At 39.8% G+C, this 19,191-nt stretch overlaps 1 protein-coding gene across 1 annotated transcript in view; it reads left to right on the top strand.

Annotated features, from left to right (window-relative positions):
- Positions 1-19,191, top strand: part of Me1 (malic enzyme 1) — a 111,353-nt gene that overhangs the window by 34,521 nt on the left and 57,641 nt on the right. The window contains 3 exon segments of the mRNA NM_012600.3: positions 7,013-7,088; positions 10,557-10,718; positions 15,384-15,487. Of these exon segments, the coding sequence (NP_036732.3) occupies positions 7,013-7,088; positions 10,557-10,718; positions 15,384-15,487 (342 nt within the window).

Below are 19,191 nucleotides of genomic sequence, written 5' to 3'. Positions count from 1 at the left end.
CTTTGATTGTTGTAAGAAATACAAATTTCTGACTTGTAGAGTTTCTAATCTTGTTGGAAAACATGCAAGGAAGTGAACCTTTTTGTGAGAGTGTGGTAAACAGCGAGAAATAGCAAGTTTCTCTGGAATTCCAAATTCAGCTTGAGAATGTGATTCAGGAACTGTTTGCAGGAGAAGCTGACACTTACACTGCCCATGCTGAGTGATTGGGAGCTGGTCTGGCAGTAAAGAGGAGCTGGAGGGACTGGAAGGCTGCCTGACAGAATCCTTGAAAAATCACTGAAAGTTGGAAATGATGTGGTTCTCAGGCTGAATCAGTTGATCAGATGCCAAGAGCAAGAATGGGACCCAGAGTGGGAGATAAGGCATCAGAAATGGCAGGAACTTAGACAGAAAGTGAGCCCAAGGGGCTAGAGGAAAACAGTTTCCCTAGGTCTTAGCTGTTCCTTAGAGCGAGAGAAGCTTGAGGGAATTGGACACAGAAAATCTGCTACTCAATTACTGCTACTCAAATCGTCCAGGCTGTGGTGGAGGTCGAGGTGGGGGTGGGGGTGGCGGTGGTGGTGGCGCTGGCGGTGGCATTTTCCATGTTACCTGCCCCAATGTTCTGGGTTTCTGAATTAAAGAAACACATACACAGCCTCTATATTTTGATATGCCTTAAACAGCTTAATGGCTGGGCAACTTCCTAACCTCCGCATGACTGATGTACTTTCTGATAATCCCAACTCATCACTTACTAAAATTTCCATCTTGACTGCCCTAGACCCAGACCTGCAGCACTCCTGGGCCATGATCCCTGACTCCTACATGATGCCTATGCTATCTCTTCTGTACCTCTCAAGCCTGGAGTGTGTGTCCCGTTGTCCTTCCCCCCAACCCCCTGCCTCCCAGCATGTCTGTTATATCTATACTTCCTCCTCCCTCAGTCCCTTGCCAGGAATCCTAAAAGTCTCACCTCTGTCTCACCATTGACTGCAGGCAACTTTATTTACCAATTAAAACCAACAGGGTTCCTCAGTGTCTTACATGTAGACATGCAGATCCTGTACAATTTTGGGTATCCAATTAACATAATATAAGCATTAGACCAAATCATAACAAAAGCCAGCATCTAAAGCTGAGCAGGAACAAAGGGCACTGAAGAAGCAAGTGGGACAGCATCAGAGCCCATGGGACGAGAGGACAGGCTACGGACACTTGCTAATACTGTGATGAAGAGTCGGCTCAGCTGGAAGGACACTAATGGGTCAGTTAGTCAAGGCTGCATGCTAATCTACTGAGAAGCTAGAGGGTTGAGTGAGGGACAGGTAAGCAGTAGCTCTTTGTGGAGAGTACAAGAGGCACCGACTTGAGGATGGCAGGAGGAGATCTGAGTGACAGAGGTGTGGGTGCATCACATAGACATGGGTGAGTACCTTTATGAAACATAGCTGTACAGAAGTTGACGAAAAGAGAGAACAGATGCATTGATTTGGATTCTGGGTTTGCAGAAAGGGTGTGAGGGAAACAGAAATAAGTTAAAGAGTTAAAGTTTGATGGCACAGAGCCATGAACTCGAGACCAGTCTGAGCAATTGAGCAATACCTCATCTCAACAATATCTGCTCTAAAAAATGGACTTAGAAGCCCAATTGAATCCTCCCACTACACATGTCTGGAACATTTGGGCATTAAGTGTATTATATTTGTATCAGGTTCAACCTTATTGAAGAGTTATTTTATTGACTGCATGTTATTTGCCAAAGGAAAAGGAGTGATTCTGGGGTGAAATGACCCAAGTAATTTTACCTTAATTATAAGAATGAATATGCTTGGTAATGATAAACTGGGAATGGTGTCACTGATCATAAAAGTCATGTATTTCTGTGATGTTTTTTTAGAAGAAGTGTGAGCTCTGGTGTAGTCACAGTGTAGCTCAGGATGGGCCACGTGTTCTGGAAAAGCTCTCTTGCCGGGTTACAGAGATGGCTTAGTGGTTAGACGTGAGAACCTTTCTTCCAGAGGACCTGTTCGGTTCTCACTACTCACTCAGGCACTCACAACTGCTTTCGATTCTAGCTCCAGGGATCCAGAACTACTGGCCTCCATAGGCACCACACTCATGCATGCATGCACATCTACTCTCTGGTGTGTAGATACATATAATTAAAAATGAAATAAACCTTTAAAAGCTCAGTTGGAGCGTGGAAAGATTAAGACTAGGAAGGTTAAGGAAAGACTGAGTCCAAGGTGGATTAGACCAAAGAGACAAGTACGATACTGGGTTTGACGTGGGCCCTGTTATTAGATGGGCATCATTGGGGTAGTTAGTGAAGTGCTGATGTCTCAGGACCAAATGGCAGCGATGAATAAGTATTGATTGTGTAGGTCTAATTGTGAAGAATATTTTTCTTGTTGGAAATGCGTTAACTAGTTACTAGTGATGAAGCATCATTTTGTCTGTGTTTCAGGAAAAGTAATTCCTTGTGATATACTTTAAATCCTTACAAACTTACTATAAGATGGGATTGTATTGGTCAGACCTTCTTAACACTTCTCTATTGCTGTCATCCTTTTTAAAAGGTGCTTTTGAGACAGGGCCTCATATTGTAGCTTTCCCTATGCAGACCAGGCTCACCTTGAACTCATGACTCGCTCTCTGGCTGACTCCCAGTGCTGGGCTGTGGGTATGTGCCAGCTTTCCTTTGGATCTCCTTTGGCCTCAGCTGTGCTGGCTAGCCTGCCCATAGGATCCTGCGTTCATGAGGACTCTTCGGCACCCACTCTTCAACTGTGTGGTACTAATTTCTATGCCTCCCCTTGGCCATCTCTTCTTTATCCTTTAATCATTTCTTCTAGTACTTTGAACTCCAGACTTTTGGCTTTGTACATTATCCTGTTTTATCTCCTGGTTTTTATACGCCTACATTTTATCCAAACTTAGTTTCTTAAGTATGGACGATTCTCAATTACAGTGAGTTTGTGCCCTGTTGTGTCATATTTCACGAGTCCAGGAACCAGTCAAAGGTTGAATTCATAGTAGGGTTCTTAATGAGCAGGGTTCTAATGCAGCCCTACTGTTACAGAGTCAAGACTGTAACACAAACCATGAGGTCTAGACAGTCTGTACTGCTTTCTCCATCAATGGTGGACCTGCTGTACAACTCAACTTTGGTTAACTCTTGAGGTTTTCTTACTAATGTATGTTCACATTTTGTGGAAAATAGAATATAACTTTATTATTTCAAGAAATAACAGATTCAAGGAGGCAATATTATAAAGTTTCAGAATTGTTCTGTCCTCCAATTGGCTCAGAAACAGGCCTATAAACTCGTTTTCCAAAGAAAATATAAGTCGTGCTAAAATAGAAAGTTGTATGTTATGAAGTGAATTCCATTTGATAGGCAATTCCATGGAGAATATTATCTTGCCTTCCAGATTTCTGTTGAGAGTAGAACATATGGAAAAAGTTTGAACTATGTGTATTAAAAAAAGGTCTTCATTTTAAAGTTGCCTCAGTTCTCACATGAAGTAGATTCCAAAATGTATCTTCAGTTAGCCTGTTTGACATACTTTGAACAAAACTCAGTGATTTTTAAGAAATCAATTGGCAAGAATAGAGGTAGCACAAGTTTTTAAGGCTGACATTGTAGCTCAGTGGTAGGGAGTTTGTATAGCATGCACAAGGCTCTGGTTTCATTCCCAGAACTCCAGAGATTTTCTATTGCAGTAGCTCTAAATAGCTTTAGATAGCTTATTTAAACTCATTATACCACTTCCCTCCCCCCTCCTTCCTTTCCTTTCTCCCTCCCCCTCTCCTTCCCTTCTTCTTCTCTCTCTTTTTCTTCTCCCCGCCCCTCGTGTGGTGTGTGTGTGTGTGTGTGTGTGTGTGTGTGTGTGTGTGTGTGTGTGTGTGTGTGTTGTTTGTAGGATTAATGTTTCATGTTCAGTTGTATGCCAGGAAGTATGAGTTACTAATGTGCTGAAATCCTTTTGGATATCTCAGTAGATTTCTAATCCTGGGAACATTCCAGGAAGGATTACCAAGAACTCTTAAAGATGCTTGGCTTTGGTAGACATTACAGATCTTTGACTTACTGAGCCACTTCCCAGAGAAAGCTTTTATGCTGTGAATGAATCTCTACTTAGTGTAATAGATCTTGGGTGGCCAAAAGGCTCTTCTTTAGAAGCTGAAGCCAGATCTGCACATAATAAAACTTGACATTTGATTGGTATTAATTTTGGTATCATTCATTGTTCTTTACTGTAAATGATACCGAGAATTTTATTTGAAAATGTTGGCCAAAATACAGTCTACAAGGAAATATCCTTTAATACTATATTGCCAATAGCATCTTATATAATTTAATATAAATTCCTTACTTAGGCCCAACATCTCATTTTAATTTTATAGTTCTTTATTGATCTGCTGATTACATTGGGATCTAATAATGCATATAACAATGAGGAACTTTTTACCACTTTGGAGGCTTAGCAACTGCATGTGAGATAGTAAGAAAACCAGGAAAAATATAATTGGGTATAAATTTATTTATTTTTTTATTCTTTGAAAATTTTATACACATGAGCAGTATACTTTAATCAATATTTTTTAGTCAATTATGGAAATTTTTCCTATAGAATTACTGTCATAATTTTTGGTTTCTTCATAAGTCAGTCTAGTCTAGAGTGTTTGTAGATTTGTTTCATGTTTTCTGTGATTTTAAAAAAATTGGGTTTTAGTGTATGGGAAGATAGTTCAATTGGTAAGGCATTTGCTGTGTAAGTATTAGGACCAGTTTGAGCTTCAGCACCTGCATAAATGTCCAGGCGTGGTCACACATGCTTGTGATCCCAATACTGGTAGGATATCTGTGATCACTGGTGAGCCAACCTACTCTACATGGTAGGCAGTAAGAGATCCTGTTTAAAATATCAGTGGTGGGTAGTAAATAAGGAATGATACCTGAAGTTGTCTTCTGGCTTCCACATGTATACCTAAGTATGTGTGCACTTATATACACATGGCCACGTACACCAGTGCACCCACATGAACGCACATGCGAATGCACACACACATACACATGCACACATGCATACACACACACACACATACACTCTTCATAAGTTCAAAGGTAGACAATATCATAAAAGTCAAGAGAACAGCTCTTATGAGGGAAGAGAGGGTTTTTGTTTTATTTATTTTTGTTTGTTTTAATGAAACAGATGACTTCTAAATAGCTGGCAAGGTTATCACTGTTTAATAGATATTATGTAGGATGATGGTTTTCTTGGTCATTAAATTATACTTGTGTGTACTTCTCTGTTTTGAGTTATAATAATTCTAAAGCAAAAAATTTTAAATAAAGACAAAGCACTTCTCTCACCCCAATTTTATTATTTTAATGTGTGAAGCCATTTGTTAAACTTTACCTTAGGTAAGGTAAATGCTTTAAAGGCTCTGGTTAGGTTGAAACAACAGATACAAAAAGCAATCAAAAGTCGGGTGATTGTCACAGAGAACAAGTGTTCAGCCTTACTCACTCTCCTCGCTCTCCCTGCTGCGTCTTCTCATCCTCCCATTGTGGAAACGAAGGGGAAGTCGCTCGTGAAATGCCTGTGCTGTTTTGACATTTCTTATCATGCTTTTACATCTTTCTTATTTAGTTAAAGACTAAGTGGATTCCAGATACTTCTCCTTTGAGTTCTCTTTGTTTTTTTAAAAAATGACATGTCTGTGTCTGGGAATATGCACATGAATACAGATTCTTTCAAAGACCAGAAGAGAGCATCAGATTCCTTGGAGCAGGAATTCCAGGCAGTTGTGGGTTGCCTGAACCAAATATGGGTTCCCCGCAAGAATAGTGCATGCTCCTAACTACTGAGCCATCACTTCAGGTTAAAGTAATGTGTTTTCTCTGTGTAGTATATGTATATTTCTATGTGAGCGTATGCATGCTTATATGTGTGCACATATCGGCATATACTTGCAGGGTCCAGAGGTCAATATTTGTTATCTTCCTCAATTACTCTTTACCCTTTAAGATGTGTTGTAGGATATTTGTTCACACTGTGAACCCCAAGATTGTGTTGTTTACCGGAAAAACCGGTTTCTAGTTGTGCTGTGGCTCAACCTTAGTGTACACCTTTAATCCCTCTGGCTGGAATATAAACACATCCTTAGTACACACCTTTAATCCCTGAGAGTGAAGGTAAAGTTAGTTTGTAGAAGGAAGCACCGATGTCGAATTGAGTGGCAGACAGAGTGATGATTCAGAGAAAGGTTTGACAGAATAGGATATGCCCAATTCTCAAGAGAAGAGAGAGGAAAGGGAAGCTATAAGAATAGGGAGCAGTGTAGGGGTTGGGTAGGGAAAGTGGGAGAGAGGGAGACAGGAAAAGGGAGGGGGCAGTTTTACAGAGACCAGATGAAGAGAGAAAGAGCCACAGAGTGAGGAGCTAGAAGATTACAACATATTGCCATAGTTAGTATGAGGCCACGCAGAACAATTCAGGAGAAGCTGAGAGAAGTCAGCTTGGAGACAAGTTTATACCAGAACAGCTGAGTCCAGCCAGAGTTCAGAAAGGACTAGGAAGGGATGATCTTACTCAGCAGTAAGTCTCAGAGGCTGAAAACACTCTAGGCCTAGAGTAGATTTTAAGCAGACTAGAAGCTTCCAGGACTAGGTCTAGGTTATCAGACAGAGGCAATAAGCATCAAGGACAACAATTACCTTAGATGAATAAAAGATACTTTTACAAAGCAGGATCTGTCATTGAGTGTAAAGCTCACTGATTTGCCTAGGGTGACTTTCCTGTGAGCTTCAGGGATCCCTCTGTCTCTACTTCAGTTTAGTGCAGTGTTGTACATCAAGCCTCTCACAGGAGTTCTAGTCTCTTTTTTTTTTAACGAAATACTTTTTTAGTAATGTAATAAAAATGGAGGTATATTAATTGATTTAAATTTTTACTAATGTTATAGTCGTTTAACAGATTTGAAGTAAATTACAACAATTTTTTTTTTCTACCAGAGGCCTCTTTATCAGTATCCACGACAAAGGGCATATTGCTTCAGTTCTTAACGCATGGCCAGAAGATGTTGTCAAGGTAAGTTATCAGTAATTTTGCACTGAGGTAGTTTGTTTTTTAAGTCTCATGAAACAGTTTATATCATAATCACAATCTCACTTGCTGTGAGCAGCATTGACTGTCACTAATTAATATTTTTAATTTCTCTACAGTATATTAATTTTATTATAAAGCTATTTAGAGACTCCCTGTAACTGCAAGCTTTTCTACTTGACCTCTTTGTTCCCCAGAATGATGACTCTGAGACTGAATTATTTCTGAATAAATGCCTACACCATAAGCTAGGGCTTGTTCCTAGACTAGCTCATAGCTTAATTAACCCATTTTTTTCTATTCTGTGAGTACCACATAGCTGGTTACCCTTTCCTCAGATTCATGCAACCATCTCCATTAGCATTCAGGGCAAATCTTTTCCTGCACCCGACTCTCCCAAAATTCTCTCTCTCTCTCCTTGCTGAACCCCCACCTCCTATTTCCTGCGTAAGCTAATCGGCCATATTAACAGGTGGTGCTTCCTCATATTACAGAAGAGAGTCTCTCTACGTTTCCCTGTTACTTCTACTGTATTAGTGCTTCATTCTTCATAAAGCCATTGTATAGCGCGCACACGCACACGCACACGCACACACACGCACACACGCACGTTGAACATGTAGGGCATACAGTGTCTTTAAGCAAACTCTGTTACTGTATCTGCTGTGTTTGATGACACAGCAGGTTTAGAGTAGGGAGGAGATACCTGTTAAATCATTCTTTCTATCATTATGTCCTTAAGGAGCTGTGAGTTAATGAAATTTGAAGTAATAATTCCTAAGGGTGTGGTTGTGTGCACCTGTGTGCATACTGTATGCATGTGTGTGTATTTGTGGTGTGTTCACTCCACAGCCTTGGTTATGGGATCTGAACTCTGGTCAGACTTCTTGGCAAGTCTTTTTTGCCTGCTGAGCCATCCCCTGGCTTGACATTTTCCATTAACCAGAAATTTGGAGATTTAAAAAGTCAACAAGGTAGTTTAGAAAATTTGTTCTGGAGTGGGGTTCTAATCACTACTTCATATTTGCCACCGTAACAGCAAGGCCTAGGCAGTCGCCCCAGCCAGCACTTGGTTGTAATAGCATAATGAAGAGTAAGGTACAGTCTTTCCTGTGTAGCTGAACACACACGGAACAAAGGTGATCTATTAGATAAATAAGTGTATAGACACTCGATTTGCTCATTCTGAAGATATGTTTATGATACAACATTTCGCCCTGTTATGACCCTTTAATGTTGAAAATTTTTCAATAAGACACAAACTAAACTAAGATACAGATATCTCAAATTTTTAAAAACAGTCTCAGTATGTGATTGTAATTTATTAGGTAATGGTACTCCATGGGACGGGAGCCCAGGGAATAGATGTGAAGTATGACAGCAACAAAGATAAATGCCTTAAGATCTTCATATTTAAGACATACTTCATTTGACTTAGATGTGCTATCAAGTGAATGACAGTGTATACTATTATAACCCTCTTTTTAAAATTGAAACTGTTGAAAATTATATAGCTTCTGTGCTTTTAATGACTTGGAAAGCATTGCATAAATTACTCAGATTATAGTTAATTATATAATAAAGTTACTATCCTTGTAGAATACACCATTAAGACATTTCTAAGTGTAGGCAAGCCATCCCCACGTTGAGAAAGCGTTTATGAGTGTGTATCACCCGTAGTGCATATAGGTGCCTCCCTCTGTGACAGCACATGAAGTACAGTTGTGTCTACTAATTACACACCTGAGCTTTGGGGACACTGAAAAATGGCTGTAAACCTAAAACAGAGTTACAGTGCTCAGTAATAGCATATACATTACTAGAAATTAGAGCTGCATTAAACGTAATATGTGGTCACCTTCTCTGCAAGAGCATGAGTATATTGATCAATTACAAGTAGGGGAAATTGTCACTCCTTGAAGTTAACAGAGAAAAGTTTTCAAAGATGGAGTATGTGGAATATGCATAAATAGTTTCACCTCTTTTCAAAATGACTTTACTTATAAAAACAGTTTTCAATAGTTGTGTTTCACAGTGCACAAAAATTGAAGACCACACATCCCAGAAGTGCATTTTCTCAGCAGCGTGGCAGAGAGCACGGTGCTGAGAGCAGACCCAGCTGCTGCGGCCCTGGGACTGCCAAGGGGAGTCATTTTGAACTTCATGATCTCCATTTCATGATCTGTAAAGAAGGGGGCGCGAGTGTGCTCTCAATCCCCGTTAGAGCGCTGTGACTTTCCGAGGAGATGGGCAGCTACGTTTATTTAGAATGTGAAATACAACTGTTATGATATGTTCGTTATATGTCACGATTTCACTTTATGCATTGGTGGATTTTCCTAGTACTTACTGACGGTTTATGAGTGCAAAAGATTGTCCCAGATGCTGGGGTCACAGTAGCGAGCTAACAACGCCACTCTGAAAGCACATGCATTAAGTTTCCTTTCAAACTGAGAAATAGAAGGGCTAGAATGATGGCTCAGCAGTTAGAGTGATTGGCTGCTATTCTCAAGACCCTTCGCTGGATTCCCAGCACCACAAACGTCCAGTCCAAAAGAATCCGATGTCCTTTTCTGGCCTCTGCAAGCATCAAGCATGTATGTGGTACATAGACTTACAAGCAGGTGAAGCACCCACACACATAAGTGAATTAAAAAAAAGGAAGAACTAGAAGCTTAAGTTCATTGCCTTATCTAGGGTCAAACAACTGCTATCCCATGGATAGTTTGAATGCATCACTTCATATTATCTAATAAATTTGCTTTGTTTTAACTCATTTTGTGGTCATGAATCATAAAGCGAAGGCATTGATGTTTTCTAATGATGATATTACATTCTATAAAATAAGCCCTCTACATGAACAACATATATGATTGTTAAATAAGTAGAAATAAGCCAAGCAAAACTCATCAGTTCTGGGGAAAGGTCATCTGATAATTAGTACGGCAGACTGTCGTGGGCATGCTCTAGAGACAACAGCACAGTGCCAGGTGCTTCCGGGACTCAGAAGTCCGAGGATCTTGGGGCAGAGGAATGACTACCTTGTATACTTAGCTCTTCAGCAGGATGTTATTATGGACACTCCTGTAATGGCCCTGAGGGCCTTGGCTAGTCTGACAGCTACCCTATGGGGTTTTTGTTTTGTTTTGTTTTGTAATTTGAGATCTGGTTTTCTATTTGCCCTCTCGATTGAAGAGTAAATTATTTGTGTTTTTTGAATTTCTGTTTAATGCCCTCTCTTCTTTTCACAGTAATATAATTAATCTACGTATAACTATATAATGCTCAGCATATATAGGTCAAACCCATTTCTTCTCCCCATTTTTTCCTACTGGCTATGATTAAATATTCAGTTTATGTATATTTAATGTATGTTTTTTGTAGTTCAGTGTTGAATTGGAGGACTAGAGACCAGGAATGAAGACAGACATTGTGTCTTTTTCTTCCTTGTAGGCTATTGTGGTGACTGATGGAGAGCGAATCCTCGGCTTGGGCGACCTTGGTTGTAACGGGATGGGCATCCCTGTGGGTAAACTGGCCCTGTACACAGCGTGCGGAGGGGTGAATCCACAACAGTGTCTACCCATCACTTTGGACGTGGGCACAGAAAATGAGGTAAACATTCCAAGTGTACAAAACTGATAGCTGTCTCTAAAAATGGTGTCAATGTTTGCATTTTGACATTGTGTTTTATAGGTTACCCCACTCCCCGGAACTCTGCCCGCAACAGTTATAAGAAAGATGTTCTTTCTGCTGTTTTCTCATCTCTATAAAACAGTTCATGGTTCATCTGTCTTAGGGTCTCGAATCCTTTGGATAAGTACTGCTTCACTGGTGCTGGAAGCGCATGAATGACTGAGATACCATGATTTCTGATTATCTTTACATTGTGCAGGCTCTAATTCTGTGGGGCCTGTTAGACCTAATCTTAGTATTATTGAGACCTTACTATTCTGAATGTCTGTATTGATCCTCGGGTAGAGGATTTGGAATTCAATTCTTCTTCCTCATTATTATTTTAGAGTGTTTCCATCGGTGATTTAAACAAACAGTTGTTATGTTTTCTATCATATACAACCAATCATATTTAGCTTCTGTACACAAATACTTATTTAACCTTTATTTAAGGAAATAATTTGATTTAAAATCTGACTTGTGTTATTTTCTTTTTCTATACTAATAGAAATGACTTAGTTATGAAACCTAGCCTTTAACATACTATTTTAAAATTGAATGTGTATATTGACACTAAGAAACATCTTCGTGTCAAAGTAACTGTTACTTTAGTTTTTATATATCTTTTTAAGATTTATTTATTTATTTAATGTATATGAGTATTCTGTCAGCAGGTACACCTGCATGCTAGAAGAGGCCATCAGATCACATGGTTGTAAGCTATGGTTGCTGGGACTTGAACTGAGGACCTCTGGAGTCTCAATGCTCCTAACTGCTGAGTCATCTCTCCAGCCCAAGCTTATTTGTTTTTAAAGGAAGCTGAGATATATGGAAGTCAAGTAAAATAAAACCTACAGTATCTATGGTATATCTTGAAAATTCTAGGGTTATTGAAGGAGAATGAAAGCTATGAAATCAACATATAATAATTTGAACAATTTTAAACCTGCACCTTTAAAATTGATTCATTTATTTTTACTCATTTTTATATGTGTTTTGTTTAGATGGGTATGTTGCACCACACGTGTGCCTGGTGCCCGTGATGTTAGAAGTAGGCGTCAGATCCCCTGGATCTGGAGTTACAGATGGTTTTGAGCCACATGCAGGTGCTGGGAACTGACCCTGCTTCCCTTCAGAAGCAGCCAGTGCTTTTAACCAAAAGAGCCATCTCTTCAGTCCCCACCGGGGCCTTTTTTGCAAGGTTATCAATGTTATGTGGACTTAGAGAAACTTAGTCACTGTTATTTACAATAGATTCTTACATTGGTAGATTGCATGAATTATCAGAATCAAATGGTTTCATGAAAGTGGGTCTTAGAACTGTCAAGTTGACTGATTGATAACCTTGTATTTTTTACACTGTCTGCTTTTTAAAATGAATCACATATTGGAGAATGCTGCCTGCATTGTCACTATTTACCTCCAAATTTGTCCTTCGGTGTCAAAAGTATTGTGTTATTTTTGCATGTGTATGGATGTGATGTGCATGTGTGTATGTGTGTGGGAGTACATGTGTGTAAATGGCTATGTGTGTGCCAGAAATCAAATTGTGTGGCTAGTCACAATAAGGTTTTCATAATGCAAAGTATTCATGTAGCTTTCTTTTGTGACAGCCTATAAACTAGAATAATCTTCAGTCCCCCCCCCCCCTTTTTTTTTGTTTGGTTAGGATACAGAGTGATAGGTTCCATCTCCATAGGTATATGTGTCTCCATAGGTATATGACATTATGTCTCCATAGGTATATGACATTATAGCTTGCTCTCATCAGTTGCCATCCACCATTGTCCTCCCATGTCACCCCGTTTTCTACTATGACTGCTTCCCTTTTAAATTGCACTTTATATTTTTTGGCAGTCAAATCTGTAACAATATATTATCTTTTCAAGTGTTATCTTATTTTTATTAATTAAAATTTTATAATAACAATTTCTTTCAAGTACATTATTATAAAAAATTATATAGGATTCTAATTTTGAAACTGCCTTTTTCATGAGTCTTATACTCAACTATTAATTTATTTTTCTCTCCTCTTTCGCATATTTGTGTGGGTGTGTAAGAGGACAGCCTATGGGAGTTGGCTCTTTCCTTCTACCCTGTGAGTTCTGGCAATTGAACTCAGGGCATCTGGCTTAGTGGAAACACCCTTGTCTGCTGGACTGCTTCAGTTATGCTTCTCTATGTCATGTACGTCAGTTATCAGTGTGGGAGCGCATGGAAGAAAAGGGGGACACAGTTTTCTCAGTTGTATTCACCCCCTTTTCTAAATCTCATAGTCAGAGGCTAAATATATTCCAGACTTGGAGAACATATTTTAGTATTGGCAGCCATCAGTAGCACATTGGCAGTTTAACCTCGGCTGCCCAGAAGCCTGCCAATGGCTTGTTTAAAGAGTGCCTTAAGGGACAGCCGGGCTTTCCAACAGTTCTTAGTTTCAGATTTTATATTTTACATTTCTGTGACTTAACATGTTAGCTTCCAGTGAGCAAAACGCCTTACCTACTTGTTAAGTAGTACATTGCATGTTAGATATATTGTTCAAACCAAGGGGATTTCACAGTGAGAGAGTGCTATTAATAATTACACCAGGACAACAGGTATGCTCTTGGCCGTGGTTTCCATTGGCTTTAAGTAAACCCTACTTCAGGAGATTCAAATAGCTGAAGCACCTTAACAGCAGCGCACCTGAGAGATGTATTTGTCTGTTGTGAAGGGTCTCCAAACCCAGTGGCTTGGAACAATCACTGTTTCATTCATGTTTATGACCCTGTGGCTGTCGTTTCCCCCCGGGTGGTCGGAAAGCCTGAATGGCTGGACAAGTGTGCCTTTCTTCCTCTTAGTCCTAAGTCTTCATAAATGGTCCGTGGACCTCTACGGTACAAGGATCTCCATCGCAGTAACAGGGAGGGTGGGTCCAAAGTCAGGCTCCTCTGATCCAGATCAGGTCTAGGTGCAGATGAGGCCTGATCTTTGCTTCCTGATGGGTCTCGTTTTACATATTCTCTCACACCAAACTTACAGTGACAAGTCAGGGACAGAATGATGGCTGCCACATTCCTAGTCAAAACTGGAGGAAGAGGAACCCTCTGGTTCTACAAGGTCCACAGCCAGTGAAGCCTCTGTGGACATCAAGCCCCTGCTCATGGCCCGGTTTTGATTCCTCAGAGAGGATTTCTGTAGCACATTGTTTTCGGGCTCTTGCCCTCCTGTGAGTTCTTGATTCTGCCCTCTGAGATACCCCTCCATTTTCATAACAATTTGTCTATAGTCTGCATTTAAACCATTTAGAGGTTTTAAAAAAGGAGTGTTTGGAGTTTCTAGTGTTCAAGTCCCATATATATATAAATAAATATTTCCCTGTGAATTTTTTTGGATTACCATTATAAAAAAGTGTTGTGTTTTATTTCGACTATTATAAATACATAGAGATATACTTGTTTTTGTTTAGTGTTCTTATATCCTATGACTATATTAAATTAATATACGTTCATATTGGCACTTTCTATTACATAATTATGTCTATCCAATACAAAGTGTTGGTTCTTCCTTTTGCAGTCTGTGTGCTTGCCTTTTTCCTGCTGTATTGTAATGGCTAGTGTCTCTGGTGTAATGATGAAGAAAAGTGATAAGGATAGATAATCTTGCTCTGTTTGGAATCTGAACATAATCTAGTCTTTCACTGTAAAATATACCATCAGCTATGTTTTTTTCACAGATATTCTTAATTTACTGAGAACTTTGCCACTAATAGGCATGTTTTACACTATCTACATTATACCTCAATTTAAAAATTGATTTATTAAAATAATGTTAAGGATTATTTATGCCAAAACTTAGGCAGAATAATGGTATCTCACATCTCTCTCTTTAAGAAATAAGAAACAAGGGCTGGAGAGATGGCTCAGAGGTTAAGAGCACTGACTGCTCTTCCAAAAGTGCTGACTGTTCAATTCCCAGCTTATACATGATGGCTTATAACCATCTGTAATGAGAGGCCCCCTTCTGGCCTGCAGGCATACATGCAGGCAAAATGCTATACACATAAATAAATAAAATGTTAAAAAAAAAAGAAATAGGAAAGTAGAAAGTTTAAAAAGCTTGGTGAGAGCTAAAAATATTCTCTCAAGTGGGTTAATAGTATATAACAAATATACCCAAAATGTTTGAAGATTTTGGTTTTTTGGAAATAGAATTAAATCTATGAAAAATGGTTATTTTTTCATTCATAAGTTGTAAATTTTTAAAACAACATTCTTTCCATGTGTGTAAAATTTGCCTATAAAGTTAGAGTGGAGCTTTTCTAATGAGCACCACTGACATATTTTAATTACTTTTCTTTCCCCCAGACTAACATTCCCTAGAATGTTTTAAGGTTTAGTAATTTTTTTTAATTTGGTTTGTGACGAGCATGGATGTACTCTATATAGTACAGTATTAATATACTATATATTAAGCAGCTAGTGACTATGGGCCTCTGTGAATCAGTATGTCAAGATTTTATTTTTTGTTTCTGTCTCTTATAGAGCTGATCAAACAGACTAAGGGCAGGTAAATGACTTTCTCCCTGCTAATTCTTTTTCATGGCAACTGCTTTTTTACCACTAGGAGTTACTTAAAGATCCCTTGTATATTGGGCTGCGGCACAGGCGAGTGAGAGGCCCTGAATATGATGCGTTTTTGGATGAATTCATGGAGGCAGCGTCTTCCAAGTATGTATAGTCTTTATCTATCTGTACTCGAGTTGGATAAAAGCCTAAGACCAAACGACATACTATGAAAATCTCCTGTTTGATTTAGTATGGCTTAATAATCAGACCAACAATGAATGAATTCTCTTTCTCTCCCTCTCTCCCTCTTCCTGTCTTCTCTCTTCCCCATCTCTCCTCTTCCTCCCCTCCCCTGCTCTCTCCCCTTCCCTCTCTCCCTCTCTCTCCCCCTCTGGTGTGTCCTCCAAGCTATCTCTGTCCCTCTTCCCAAAGGAGCCTTGTTCTTAGAGGTGTCATTGCTGCCTTTGAAGTAGGCGATGGTCTCCGGCTTTTCCACACTAAATCCCCAGATCTTCTCTGAAATGCATGATTATGGGAAGTAGGGAACTGGCCAATGACAGTAAATAGAAAAAGGAAGCCTTTTCCTTTTTTGCATCTTTGGCACTTCATTTTTGGCTGCGGGTAAGATCTGCTCTCCATTCATGTTTGCGGCTGACATTGGACCCTTTTGTGGTGGGAGAAGGAAGAGGTGGAGACTGAGTGTGAGCCATGGGTTCCCAAAGCTGTAATGGGGGAGAACCCGGGTATCAATTGCAGTTCATGCATCTCTGCTTAAATCAACATTATTTGGTTAAATGTACTACTGTGTTTTCATACAACGAAGTAAGCACTGGATTGTGGGCCTTCTGGTGCTATAGACTTCCGAAGTTTTCTCTAAGAAGGGGATCTGCAATAATTTTAGTAATATATTCTGAGGGAAATCTGTCATGCCAACTGACAGCCAGTCAGTTTGTTAGTATGCAGCCACAAAACCATTATTGTTTAAAAATACATTTGTACTTTGGTGGTTGTACTTTGTTGTTTGTTTGTGAGTAACTTTATCACTGGCATTTCATGTAACTAAGATGTTCTTTTGTTTCTTATAATTTAAAATCATAACCAACAGAAGCAAACGGTCTCCTCATCGGTTCCCACAGGGTTTAAATACTTGGAATCTCATGTCATGCACGCCAATGCAGAGTACACTTGTACACTTCTAAAGAGCTGTGGACTTAACTTAAAAAGAATGTGCTTAATTAATTTGTTACTATCCTACTTCCACATTAAGCTATATTTACTCATAGAAATAGTCACAAAACTTTAGTTCAAGTTCAAAATTATGTGATACCATTCATTTCTACTTATAATTCACATATAATTTTAAAGGTTTTACCATAAAACCTTAGATGAAGTTGTGATTATCAACTTTCTAAATAACAGCGTAATCAAGAGATTGATTCAGTCGTGCCACGAAGCCTCCTGATAGAAAAGGAAATGACACTTGCAACGTGTTTACTTCACTGTCAGTTCATGAGTTTAAAATCAACGTAAATCAGACAAATTCCTGATATTTGCAGGGAATTTATCTAAGGCACTACATGATGATGAGTAGAAGAAAACCCTCATGGAAACCGAGAACAGCTTTCTGGAGAACTGGAGATAGGAACCAAGTTGGAAAGATCTTTTTCCTTGCAAGATCAGAAAACAACTTACATTTTAAATGTAAAAGAAAATGGGGATTAGTAGACTCAACAGTGATTTTTTAATGCATGAAACATCTATAGCCAGGCATGTTTGCTCATGTCTATAATCCTAGGAATTTGGGAACTGAAACAGGAGAATTACTGTGAGTTCCAGTTTATTCTGCATTAAATGAGACTGCTCAAACAAAAATGGTGCAAAGAAAAAAAAATGGTGCAAAGGAGGAATTGTCCTTCTAGGCCCTTCCTAGAGTAAAAGCAGAGATTTCAAAATATATTGTTTTGGGGCTGGGGATTTAGCTCAGTGGTAGAGCGCTCACCTAGGAAGCGCAAGGCCCTGGGTTCGGTCCCCAGCTCCGAAAAAAAAAGAACCAAAATATATTGTTTTGATGTTGTTCCTTTAGAAGCTGGCTAGGAGTAAAACCAAGCATTTTCCAGTTACGGTAATAAAGGCATATTCATTTTAAAAGGAAACCTGACTTAAACTCATGATTGAGGAGAGGCTTTTGCAGTTGGAGTTTCTGAAATGGAATGCATTCAGTGCTATTGGGAACAGCACTTGTAGGAGGGAGAAGGAGGAACTCAGAGTGGACAGAGGCAGAAGCTGTGTCGCAGCATGGGTCTGCACACTTGGGTAGTAGCGGTTGGGGCCACCACTTGTGCTGCCGAGATTGTTAGCATCCATTAGTTTTTGCCACCAACCACCAAAACTGTTCTGGGTTTTAACTTACTGTATTGGCAGAGATGGGGTGGGTGTTGAGGGAGTTTAAAGACATCTTTCTTTGTTTCTCTTGATAGCTCTTAATGTATAGGCCAAAGACATGTGGATATTGTGACATACTTAGTAAGTATGAAATCAGAATATCTCAGTTGAGAGATCCCACACAGGATAGACTTGTGACCATATTCAAACTTTTCTGAGCACCTGGCTGGGGCCCACTGATTATTGTCCTTCATGGTGCTTCTATCAAGGGGAGGAGCAGGAGTACCCTGCCTGATGTTTCAAGTCTCTAGGTATCACTGCAGACTCTGTGGGCAGAGTCCTCTAAAGATCTGAGCCCTTTTGAGCCCTTTCACCCAGTGTGCTACCTGATTAAGCGATGTAGATTCCTCTGAAGGGCTGGGGAATTATTGTCGACTATCCTTGCCAACGTATTGCGAAGTCTTGCCTTCTGGAAACTAGGCCTCTTCTTCCTGTGAATTTTGAGTAAAAGATTAGCTCAAGTTTGGAAGTCGAACAAGCAATTGCAGCTTTATTGCCTTAACTGCTTTCCATTGTGTAGCCGTTTGTCTTTGATTTCTTTTGGTAGCAAACACGGAGTGGCAGACTAGGGAAAGCTGTCTCTGTTCTCTGTCATGACTGTGGTCTTTGTCTCATACACTGCTGTTGCTCCTCTAAAGACAATGCACCCACCAGGCTCTTTCTGGAGTCCTGTCACCCCTCTTACTGTTTATCAGTTAGCCTGGTTATGTATCAATTTTGTCTTCTGTTCATCCTGGTCTCCCGAGAGCCGGAAATAGGCGTTTCAGTGGTTTGGAGGCTTCTCACCAACATATTCCTTGTGGCTTTTTTGTCATTGTTTTAGAAAATAGTCATCTGATTGGGGGAGGGGACCGTATATAGTTTGTATATCCCAGAATGCCCTTCTCTGAGCCCAGTAAGCCTTGCTTCTCCCATCCATTGCAATGTCCTGGAAGCTAGCCTTATTTAGTGTGAGCTGTTGGTTTGGGTAGGCATCTGGCAATTATTTTAATAGTCACTTTGTGTCATCACTGGGGATTCTTGCCAGTTGTTAAATTCTGCATCCTAAGAAACTGTCTGAAAATCACTACTTCACATTAGGGCCCAGGAGCTGATCAAACACCCCCAGAATTAAGTTCACTTGGACTGCTCTTGGCTAACACAAGCTATCTAAATCTGTTCCTTTGGGATATAGTAATTCTCTTCCTTCCTAAGCCCATCATGGCTCATGTGGTTCTGATGTGATGGGTGCTATTCCAGGCCTGAGTGGGGTCTGAAGGAGAGTAAGGAATCGACAGGTTTACAGGGGTGCATACCATCTTCTGGAGGAAGACTTATCAACAGTGAGAAGAGAAAAAAAGTCTGCTTCTGTGGTCGTAAACCGGTGTTGACTGAGGGTTTAAGGTTTGGGAAGATCAAGCCAGATGTCCTCTTCGTGCAGCAAG

This window comes from Rattus norvegicus, chromosome 8 (genome assembly GCF_021556685.1).
Source record: "Rattus norvegicus strain SHRSP/BbbUtx chromosome 8, alternate assembly SHRSP_T2T, whole genome shotgun sequence".
NCBI lineage: Eukaryota > Metazoa > Chordata > Mammalia > Rodentia > Muridae > Rattus > Rattus norvegicus.
The sequence above is the reverse complement of the archived record's forward strand: the minus strand, read 5'-3'. Positions and strand labels throughout refer to the sequence as shown.